General features: G+C 38.3%; 1 protein-coding gene across 1 annotated transcript in view; it reads left to right on the top strand.

Annotated features, from left to right (window-relative positions):
* Positions 1 to 12,212, top strand: part of LOC113113440 (X-linked interleukin-1 receptor accessory protein-like 2) — a 188,188-nt gene that overhangs the window by 157,307 nt on the left and 18,669 nt on the right. Inside the window, exon 6 of the mRNA XM_026279625.1 lies at positions 10,518 to 10,592. Within this exon, the coding sequence (XP_026135410.1) occupies positions 10,518 to 10,592 (75 nt within the window). The remainder of the gene's footprint in view (positions 1 to 10,517; positions 10,593 to 12,212) is intronic.

The following is a 12,212-nucleotide window of genomic DNA, read 5'->3' as shown; positions in this document are numbered from 1 at the left end:
ATTGCTGAATGTATTCTATTTTGGAAAGCATAATTTCAAATCATATGACCTTCTGTCACCATAGAAATGCTGCCTCAGCCTGGAGAGAATGAGCGTGATGAAATAACCTTATGCTTTCAGACTCTTTACAGAAGAGTGTGCCATAATCCACATGAAACTTTCATGACAGTTCTGTCAGTGTAAGGAACTCTCAGCAGAAGGTGAAATCCAGTCCACTCCGTGTGTGTGTGTGTGTGTGTCTATATCTCTCTCTCTCTCTCTCTATATATATATATATACAGGTATATAAGATAGCTAAAATATATTTGATACAATATATGTTTGAAGATATATTTATATAAACGTTTTTTTTTTTTTATACATTTGTAGCAATTTTTGTATTTTTCTTAATATATTAAAAACATTCATATATTTTTTTAAATATATATTCCGTACATTTACATATCTCACATATATGAACAAAGACTTGGCGTCTGACTCCCAGCAGGTAAAGAATTGTGAAGTGAATGGAAATGTTTCTTCAGGCAGTTCACGTTCAAGCAGTGTTTTTGTACTTTTTTGTAGTTTCATCTAATTTTGATTCATGATTGGGTCCCAGATCCCACAAGCATTTCCTGTCTTATTGCAGTATATTCTCGATTTGTTCTTCCCACACATGCTCCAGTAAGCACCCATAGTTCATCTGGCTGGGCTGGATCTGGAAGCGGCGGGGAGATGCTCTCAAGGGCCCCACACATCTACAATTGCATAAGCAGCTTTTCATGGGCTATTTTCAGTTGCCGCAGCACAACTCAGTGTAAGGGCTTGCGTAGGAGCTTCAGTTTAGTCTGCTTATAATGCTTTCCTAAATGGAGACTACACAGTCATGCCAGTAATCCTCTCTTTTCTTGAGTGGATTTAAAAATCACAGCTCAGACGTACAGTAAAGCAAAACTGCCTACCTTTGAATCCACTGAAAAAAAATTAGTATCAGTTTGATGTTTCTGATGAAGACTTTTTGAAAGACATTGAAGATAAAACATTTTCATGCATTATCTTTGTTGCTGTCTGTCATTATATCAGTGAAATAACACTCTGTTCCATGTGTTCTGATCAGTCAAAAGTAGAAAAAATATATACAGTATTGTTCAAAATAATAGCAGTACAATGTGACTAACCAGAATAATCAAGGTTTTTAGTATATTTTTTATTGCTACGTGGCAAACAAGTTACCAGTAGGTTCAGTAGATTGTCAGAAAACAAACAAGACCCAGCATTCATGATATGCACGCTCTTAAGGCTGTGCAATTGGGCAATTAGTTGAAAGGGGTGTGTTCAAAAAAATAGCAGTGTCTACCTTTGACTGTACAAACTCAAAACTATTTTGTCCAAACATTTTTTTTTTTCTGGGATTTAGCAATCCTGTGAATCACTAAACTAATATTTAGTTGTATGACCACAGTTTTTTAAAACTGCTTGACATCTGTGTGGCATGGAGTCAACCAACTTGTGGCACCTCTCAGCTGTTATTCCACTCCATGATTCTTTAACAACATTCCACAATTCATTCACATTTCTTGGTTTTGCTTCAGAAACAGCATTTTTGATATCACCCCACAAGTTCTCAATTGGATTAAGGTCTGGAGATTGGGCTGGCCACTCCATAACATTAATTTTGTTGGTTTGGAACCAAGACTTTGCCCGTTTACTAGTGTGTTTTGGGTCATTGTCTTGTTGAAACAACCATTTCAAGGGCATGTCCTCTTCAGCATAGGGCAACATGACCTCTTCAAGTATTTTAACATATGCAAACTGATCCATGATCCCTGGTATGTGATAAATAGGCCCAACACCATAGTAGGAGAAACATGCCCATATCATGATGCTTGCACCTCCATGCTTCACTGTCTTCACTGTGTACTGTGGCTTGAATTCAGAGTTTGGGGGTCGTCTCACAAACTGCCTGTGGCCCTTGGACCCAAAAAGAACAATTTTACTCTCATCAGTCCACAAAATGTTCCTCCATTTCTCTTTAGGCCAGTTGATGTGTTCTTTGGCAAATTGTAACCTCTTCTGCACATGCCTTTTTTTTAACAGAGGGACTTTGCGGGGGATTCTTGAAAATAGATTAGCTTCACACAGACGTCTTCTAACTGTCACAGTACTTACAGGTAACTCCAGACTGTCTTTGATCATCCTGGAGGTGATCATTGGCTGAGCCTTTGCCATTCTGGTTATTCTTCTATCCATTTTGATGGTTGTCTTCCGTTTTCTTCCACGTCTCTCTGGTTTTGCTCTCCATTTTAAGGCATTGGAGATCATTTTAGCTGAACAGCCTATCATTTCTTGCACCTCTTTATAGGTTTTCCCCTCTCTAATCAACTTTTTAATCAAAGTACGCTGTTCTTCTGAACAATGTCTTGAACGACCCATTTTCCTCAGCTTTCAAATGCATGTTCAACAAGTGTTGGCTTCATCCTTAAATAGGGGCCACCTGATTCACACCTGTTTCTTCACAAAATTGATGACCTCAGTGATTGAATGCCACACTGCTATTTTTTTGAACACACCCCTTTCAACTACTTCAACTAATTGCCCAATTGCACAGCCTTAAGAGCGTGCATATCATGAGTGCTGGGTCTCATTTGTTTTCTGACAATCTACTGAACCTACTGGTAACTTGTTTGCCACGTAGCAATAAAAAAATATACGAAAAACCTTGATTATTCTGGTTAGTCACATTGTACTGCTATTATTTTGAACAAGACTGTATATAAATTTGGACGTATGCCTAAATACAAGGTGTTAATCAGTGTTTTTGTCCTGAGAGACAATAATAATGATAATGATAATAATAATAATAATAATAATAATAATAATAATTAAGCCATAGTTCTCCTTCAAGAAACCTTATGCTTTATCAGAAGTGGCACTTCTACGTGATTGTGTCTTAAAAGCATGTGTGAGATCAGTCCAATAGCACAGCGGGACGTCTTCCCATAACATATGATGTCATATCCAGGAAGTTCTCTAAATAGCTCTCGGACCAGACGATGTCAACTTCTGTGTCTTCAGTAAGCGGTCTGTCTAAAATATGTTTGTCTTACTCAGTGTTGTTTGTCCCAGTGTCAGTAGACAAACCCAAAAATAAATAAATAATTTTTTTTTTTTTTGAGGGGGGGGGGCTGTCTGTGTGTTCATAATTTTTTTTTAATAAATAACAATTAAACATCTTCTCCTATAATAGTCTATACAGAAATTGATTATAGTAATCATATAAAGCACTGCGTAGAGTTCATAGAAAAATTAAAGATGTCCTATTATGCCTTTTTTCAAGATGCAAAATAAGTCTGATGTCCCAAGAATGTGTATGTGAAGTGTAAGCTCAAAATACCCCACAGATAATTTTGTATAGCTTGTTGAAATGGCCACTATTATGGTATGAGCCAAAAGGCACTCTTTTTTGTGTTTGTCTCCTTTAAATGCAAATGAGTCTGTGCTCCCGCCTCCCTTTTCAGAAGAAGGCGGAACTTCAAGGGCTCATGCTCACTTGTTAGGGTTTAACTGGTGGTAACCATGTTACTGACCTCACATTGCTTCCTAATGCAATTTTTAACTAGCACATTCCTATTCATGATCATTCTGGTAGCACATGAAGACAGCATTAGTGAAAACAGGTAAAGACAATTATAGCTTTAGCAACATTAGCCTTACAAAGAGCCAAGAAGCTCTTTTGGAAAACAAAATATGATACGTGATGCTTACTTTGTCTGGAGTCTGGACGTTTGCAGACGAAGTGTTGGTATCGATCCCTCTTTCAGAAGCAATCTTTACACAAATCCAGCGGTGAACTGACCCTTGTTTTGTGAGGCAGTCCGGCGTCAAATGTTACAGCTACAGCAAGAGAACAGTAATGATGGACCGCTGCTTCTCACTCAGGGCTGTGTATACGCTAATAGTGCAGAGAGCGTCACTAATGGGCGGACTTTCAATGACTATGATGTGTATATAAGGAGAAATCTGGAACTGCTCATGTGGAGAGACTGTTTATGATTTATTGGGATTATAAAAAAAACTAGGTTGTGGATTTTTACCATTATAGGCTGGTTGTTTTCTCACACTGCGTCCACTAGTAATGACTCCAGTGTTACTACATCCTTCTTAAAGAATTATTACTCATCTGGAGCAGTATTCTAAAGGGAAAATCATGGATAACCAAGTAATGACTCTAGTATTACCATATTACCTTCAGAAGGAATTGAAGAGAGAGTGGGTGAGAGCCTGTGAAGGGCAATAAAAGGGTGCAGAGCATGTGTGTGAGATGCACACCCCGAGGCACTCAGGAGAATAACTACACAACGGGGAAAATGAGCCTTGTTTGAGAGTTTGTGGGTGTTTACCAGCACTGCTCTTCAGATGTGTGTTCATATTGTAATGGAAAGGAAGTGCAGGTCATTTGTAACTCTAAGGAGAGCAGTCTCAGTACTATGATACGGTCTAAATCCTGACTGGAAATCCTCACATATACTATTTTTCTCTAAGAAGGAATATAATTGTGAGGATACCACCTTTTCTAGTATCTTGGACAGAAAAGGGAGATTCGAGGTCGGTCTATCATTAACTAGTTCTCTGGGGTCAAGTTGTGGTTTTTTTTATGAGAGGCTTAATAACAGCCAGTTTGAAGGTTTTGGGGACATATCCTAATGACAATGAGGAATTAATAATAGTCAGAAGAGGACCTATGACTTCTGGAAGCACCTCTTTTAGGAGCTTAGATGGTATAGGGTCTAACATACATGTTGTTGGTTTAGATGATTTAACAAGTTTATACAATTCTTCCTCTCCTATAGTAGAGAATGAGTGGAACTGTTCCTCAGGGGGTCTATAGTGCACTGTCTGATGCGAAACTGTAGCTGACGGCTGAATGGTTGCAATTTAATCTCTAATAGTATCGATTTTAGAATAGTCATTACAGCTATGATAAGTGGGACAGCAGTGGCTCATTGGTTCGTGTAGGTTGTCTACAAACCGGAAGGTTGGTGGTTCAATCCCCGGCTCCACCTGACCAAGTGTCGAGGTGTCCTTGAGCAAGACAACTAACCCCAGCTGCTCCCGACGAGCTGGATGTGCCTTGAATGGCAGACACCGCAGTCGGTGTGTGAATGGGTGAATGTGAGGCAACTTGTAAAGTGCTTTGGATGGCCATGTGGTCTGTTGAAAGCACTATATAAATGCAGTCCATTTACCATTTATGATGTTGGGGAATGTCAACACTTGTTGAGGCTTTATTTTTTGTTAATTTAGCCACTGCATTTAATAAATACCTGGGGTTATGTTTGTTTTCTTCTAAAAGAGAAGAAAACCAATCGGATCTAGCAGTTTTTAATGCTTTTCTGTAGGATAAGTTACTTTCCCGCCAACCAATACGAAATACCTCTAGTTTTGTTTTTTCTTTAGGGTGCGAGTATGCTCATTATACCATGGTGGTTTCCTTAACCTTCCTTAAGCGTAAAGGAGCAACTGTATTTAAGAATATCACTATATATTGTTGCAACGCCTCCGGCACGACCAGTCTGATGGGGCTCATGCTTATAAAAAAAACGAAGAAAAAAAAAAAAACTGAAAAAAGAAAAACTATTAATGTAATGCAGAGATTTATAGTAACGAAGTAGAACTACTTCACTACTGTACTTAAGTACTAAAAGGCGGTATCTGTACTTTACTAGAGTATTATTTTTTTCTCCTACTTCCACTTTTACTTCGGTACATATTTTCGTTGAGTTTAATACTTTTACTCCGATATTTTTTTTATGTGCTGCATCGTTACTCGTTACAATTATAATAATGTTACGAATCATTCCATTACAAACCACTGCCAGAACTGTAGATGGCAGGTTTGATGAAGCTGGCACATCATTAAGCGAATCAAGCGAGACTGCGCGTGCTGACTGAACTGCTGTGAAGAGAGAGATGAACACCGAGCCGAGCCAGATAATGACTCGTTCACGAGTCAAGAACCGGTTGCATCGGTTCTCGGATGACCAGTAACGTTATAGTTCTTTCTGATAGTTCGATTCAATAAACCAGTTGAAGAAAACAGTTCACCGATTCTTTTGCGCTCGATGCAATGGCGTCATTGGCGTTGACTGCACATGGGCTCATAACATTAGCACAGAATCAGTTCAGAATCAATCACCAAAAGAATCAGTTCGGTTCCAGACGCTCTGTGTGTCGGTTTGCTTCACGCTAAATCACACATGCGCAGTATCATCAGCTCCTCGGTTCACGAATCAGACGCGTCTGACAGAAACGGTTCTTGACTCGTGAACGAGTCATTATCTGGCTCGGCTCGGTGTTCATCTTCAGTTCTCTCTTCACATCAGTTCAGTCAGTGTACTGTTTGAGTCAATGAATTACTCCGGGATATTGGTTTGTTTTAACTCAGAGGGAGTGTCAGACACATTAAACAAGTTAACAGCTTAATTCATCTGTGGATTAATGCGCATCGTTTCAAGAAGATCCGGTTACATCGAATGATTCGTTCGCGAACCAGATATCACAAACTGCTTTGTTTTTAACTGTCTTACAACAGACACGGAAGAGAAGACAATGCTGAATAAAGTCGTAGTTTTTGCTATTTTTGGACCAAAATGTATTTTCGAGACTTCAAAAAATTCTAAATGACCCTCTGATGTCTTACGGGTTTGGAACGACATGAGGGTGAGTTATTAATGTTATAATTTTGCAAATTGGGCTAACTAACCCTAGTAACCTTTTTTGTTTACAAGAAGTTACAGTCAAAGGAATTGTTATTGTCCTTTAGGTTAATCATTTGAAATAGTAAAAACAATATGTTCAAACTTTTGACTACATTCTTTAATAACTACATAACACAATACTTGTACTTGTACTTTCAGTACTTGAGTAATACATTTTAAAATAGACTACCTGCAATACTTAAGTACAAAAAATGTTGAATACTTTAGTACTTCTACTTAAGTGTGGTGCTTAAAGAGCACTTTTACTTCTACTCAAGTCACTTTTTTTATAGAGCACTTGTACTTTTACTCAAGTATGGTTCTCTAGTACTTTATATATCTCTGATGTAATGTGTAAATCTTGTTATAACAGATTTCATCAAATTGCTATTCAAAAAAGTATTGTTCAGGAACCAATATCAAAGTCAAGGTATCATATTGATATCGAACAGTTTTGAACGAAACCCAGCCTTAAAGGGTAAGTTCACCTGAGAATGAAAATTCGTCCATCTTCTACTCTCCCTCGAAGCATCCTAGGTGTGTGAGACTTTCTTATTTCAGAATAATCCAATTGGAGTTATATTAAAAACTGTCCTTGTTCTTCCAAGTCTTTCAATGGGGTAAGCGGTTGTTTGTTGTCAACAGTTCAGAAGATCTGCATCTGTAATAAAACGTCCCTCACAAGACTCCGGGGTGTGAATAAAGCCCCCCTGTTGTGAATCCATGCATTTTTGTAAGATAAATATCCAGATTTCAAATGTAATAAACCCGTTTTTTATCACTTCTGCTGACTGTGGAGAACCGGAAGACTTGAAGGCAGATTCCATAGTGTATCAGCGCTGCATGGTTAGAGACGAGTGCGGAGAGAGAACAAAACAAAACGCTGGTCACAAATTAGAGGCACAAAACGAGGATTTATTGAGAAAAATGTTGGAGGATTTCGAAGTAAGCCAAGAGGAGACTAGTTTTCCTTTGCTGAAGTAAGGAAACTTTGTTTCCTTTGCTCCTACATTTCCAAGAGGAGCATGGGACGCATACGTCTTCCATCTTCCGCCTAGACGGCCAGCAGATGTAAAAAAAAAGTGTTTAGTACATTTGAAATCTGGATATTAATCTTACAAAAATGCATGGATTCACTACAGGGGGCCATCATTCACGATTATTCACATTATTTGTTTTATTACAGATGCAGATCTTCTGAACTGTTGACAACAAATACATTTGTCCTGTATGTTATTATCACCAGTTGCTATAATGTTCTATATTCATGAGTTGGATTCATGAGTTGTTAAAGCTGTTTATTTTTGTACAATAATCTAAATCAGTTAATCTCACTACTGGATGACAACTGTAAACTGGCACTGTGTCTACAGGAGGCATGGGAAGCGTGGAAATGGAAGTTGAGCCGAGTGGGGTCAGCAGTGTTTGGAGGAGTTATATTGAAGTGTGCATGTGAATGAAGGGGCACGATGTCCTCGTGTGCGGAGAGGAAGTGATGGGTCCAGATGGGTCAGGTGTCATGGCGGATCTGGACCCTGAGGACAGCTGGTGCTGGCTTCAGAAAGAGAGATACAGATCCACTGTCACTGCTGTGAGTCTGACGGCCAGGACAAGCACCGTTTCAAGATCTCCCATACACTTTCTGCTAGGCCTGAAGCACAGATCAATAGATAGTCCTGTAGAAGACTTGTGTATGAATCTTCGTTTCTGTCTGCTGCCTGATACTCTGAGTGTTTGAGCAATTCTCAGTAGAGAGATTTTTTCACAGATCTTTAAACTCCCTTTTAAGCTCTGCCTGAGGACAACTGATGAACACTTTCCTGTAGTTAAGTAACATCAAATGTCAGCACTTCACCAAAGTAAACACTAACATCTCAAGGTATCGGTTTGCTTCTGCTTGAAGTGGAATCCATCTTCATACTGACACTTTGTTTAGTATAAAGTATTTAAAGAGAAAGTGAAACGAGATGCAGTTTGCACATGAATGATCTATTCATGCCGAAAGAAATGAATATGCGTTAAGTGGAATGAAATGCAAATTCAGTGCAGCACAAGCTAAAAGTGTACAAGTGAAACACTCGGTTCAGTAAAACAAAACCAAACGAACGAAACAGACTTCGGCATCTACTTCACATAAGCAGAAAAGCATTGGTAAATAAATTGAGCCTATCAAGTCTGTTTTATACTTTAATTATTGATTTAATTATTGCAAAAAAGTCAATAATTTGAATATTCCAGTGTTTGAATATAGAATATTAATATAGAATCAGTTCTGCACGAGTGAGAAAGTATTTTTGTTGTTGGTAGATTCTGTCGGTGGTTTGATGGATGCAGCAGAAGTGAGAGGAGCTGGTGAAGTACAGCACAGGGAGAGCGTTGGGGATCCATCGCTGATTCTGACCCTTCAGTGCTGGAACTCTGTGTGCTTCAGTATTATAGCTTGACTGATAATGGCTCATAGAGCTGTCTAAAAAGATTCAGTCAGTCAGGATCTCGTGTCACCCCTGAGGTCACACTCAGATAGCAGGTCAAGTTAGGGTAGTTTCTGTCTGTAGCTGGAAGAGGAGAACAGAGAATGTAGGTTGGAGGCTAAAAGCCTGTTGTCGCAGAGATTTGGGCTAAAGATTTATTTAATCAGCAGAGCCAGTTAAACTCCCAACAATGCAATTTCAACTTCAAGAGCACTTAATTTTCCTAGCTCTGTTTATTTGTTAATAAATGGAGCTGTTAAACAGTAATTCTGCCCGTGCAAAATTTGAAGTCAGCAAAATAAATAGTGCTGTGGGTTTTGCATGATTGTAAGTAATTGCATTGCTCCAGAGACACTGTACAAATACAATGCAGAGAGAGGAGAAAACTGGTCCTGTTCACCGTGCTATAAAAGCATCAACACGTTCCTAAAGATCCCTAAGCCTTCGTGACCACAGGTTCATCAGCGGAGGATCTGTGGATTCAGAGCGTGTGGTCTTCTGTTGACGTGAATGATGGCTTGATTTGCATGCTAAAGCTGCAGCTGCCCTGGAAGATGGATGAGCTGTCACCTCAACCCTCACTCCTTCCACAGAGCTCCTATTAAGATACGACACAGATAGAGACAAGACTATCAAAATGATAAACATTTATATAGCCAACTCTCCTTGTGAGGGGATCCCAAGAAACCAAACCTAAGCCTGTTTGTGCTGATCATTTGCTCAGCGGTCAGCAGATAGTGATTCAGGTTTAGATGTCAGGTTGAGATCCAACACAGTAACAGAATCATACAAAAACATTCAAATGCACACATATTCAAGTGTACTAGCACTTGATTAATGTCTGTGTGTATTTTACTTATTTTTTCAAACGCTTTTCACAATACACATTGTTTTAAAGCGGCTCCACAGAAGTTCATAGCATGGATGTTTATGATACTGTATCTTACAGCTAACAGTCCAACTGAGCAGTTCACAGACTGAGTTTACATTTAGTGGTGATATAAATGATCGGTCTGTTTGAGATTTGATGTTAGTCCAGTTTATAAGGTGAGTTTTGCTCTGAAAGTAGGCAAAAACAAAGACATTGAATCTTTGCTAAATTGAAATATTATATTTTGTTGTTGTTGATGCTGTTTTCCTGTTTTTATATTAGTGTTCATCTGTTTTGTGTTCACGGTTTACAATGAATCTAGCGTTCTCCGTTATACAGCTTGTGCATGTCCAACTCACGCAAACCTAACCCTAACCCGTTATTGAGATGTGTGTTTCATTCAGTGTCCTATTTTAATGTGTGTTTACTGTTTTGCAGCACTTCTCACAAGCAGACCCCCAAAGGTCCTGTTCCCCTCAGAGAGACAGACCAGCGTGATAGACGTCCAGCTCGGTGAGTCCTTCTCTCTCTCTCACACACACACACACACACATACAGAGAACAACATGGACTTTTGTCTTTTATACGAGTGTGATGCTACAGTTCTGTGTGATGAGTTCTCAGGATGCTCATGCCCTCGACTCAACATGTATTTGTAACATTGAGTCCATCTCTGACAGCTTTGAGCTCATTTGTATGCGAGTGTACTTCTATTAACTAATAGCAGATATATGATATATTAATAACCACTGATGTGACGTCGTGCTAGTAGCACACAGCCTCTTCATCAGAACCATCACTCTCAAGTCTTAATTCACACAGATGATGGCCTGACTCAACTGAGTAATGATTTCACCTGTGACTGTGGCAGGAATGAAAGGGTCTTCATTCTTCTCTTTAATGGTACTTCCTTCCAGGAGTGGTTGTGTTATCTTGCCCCGTGAAGGAACCTTTCAACATCCCTCCATTTAATTTACCTACACTTAAAAGAAACACACAAAGAAAAAGATGACAAAAGAACAGCATATACTGTTTGGGTGGATATACTTCTAATGAAACTCCCATCAGCGATATGAAAACACGGTCTCGTGAATCTCCAGCTGCTGCTGCAGGCTCATTGCCCTACATGTTTAGAAAATGGATAATTAAAAGAGGACACTGCAAATGTGGGAATGTAATTATTGTGCAAGTGGAAATGGTCTCTGGTGCTGTAATATGCATTTTATTAATATTAATGATTGCATGAATGAGGAATATTTTCCATTTTCCTGTGAGATCTCTGCAGGCTGAACAGAAGCAGCAAACCAAGCAGTTTTGAAAGGAAGAAAATATTGCCAGCATTACATTGCTTTGCATTCATATTAAAAGTATACTTCTTGAATGAGTTCCAGTATGTATTTGTATTGTACTTCAAGTGTATTATATTAAGTATACTTAAGTAAAGTTCAAGTATATTTTTAAGTATACTTTATGTAGCCAATATACATGTATCAGTGTTATAGTAGTATACTTGTGTCGATACTCCTTGGGACTAAATTGGACCATTTTCTAGTACTGTATATAAACGTATACTTTTAAGTATGATTCAAGAACAACAGTAGCAAACTTTGAGTTTGTACTGCAATTATACCAAAGTGAACTTAGTGTATACTACTACCCCTATTTAGATATTAATTTGTATATATTTTGTTACATGAATATCTGAACATGCAAAACCAAAGAAAGAACAGTTTCTCTGCTTGTAAACGAAGACATTTTATTCTAGCTTCATGTGTTCTTTATAAACACTTGTCTGTGCATGAGTTTCATAAATAAAACAAATAAATAAATAATAAATAATCAACATTTTGAATAAAAAGCTAAAAAAAAGAATATGAATTTGATTCAGAATAATAATCAAAACGTGTATGAGGTCAGTTAACACCCAAAGCTGTAATGTTTGATGCTGTTTTATGGCTGATGATACATGTGGAAGCAACTGTTGTTTCGGTTTCTTCTGGGCTTGCTTCTGTACGTAATACTGCACTCTACCATATAACAAAAGACAATTATACTTACATGTCATTTTAAGTATATTTCTGAGAGGTACATAAAGCACATTTCTTAAAAGTACACAAAAAGTAAAGTTTTTTT

This window comes from Carassius auratus, chromosome 14 (genome assembly GCF_003368295.1).
Source record: "Carassius auratus strain Wakin chromosome 14, ASM336829v1, whole genome shotgun sequence".
In the NCBI taxonomy this organism is placed as follows: Eukaryota; Metazoa; Chordata; class Actinopteri; order Cypriniformes; family Cyprinidae; genus Carassius; species Carassius auratus.
Note: the sequence above shows the minus strand (reverse complement) of the source record. Positions and strands in the feature narration are given on the sequence as shown.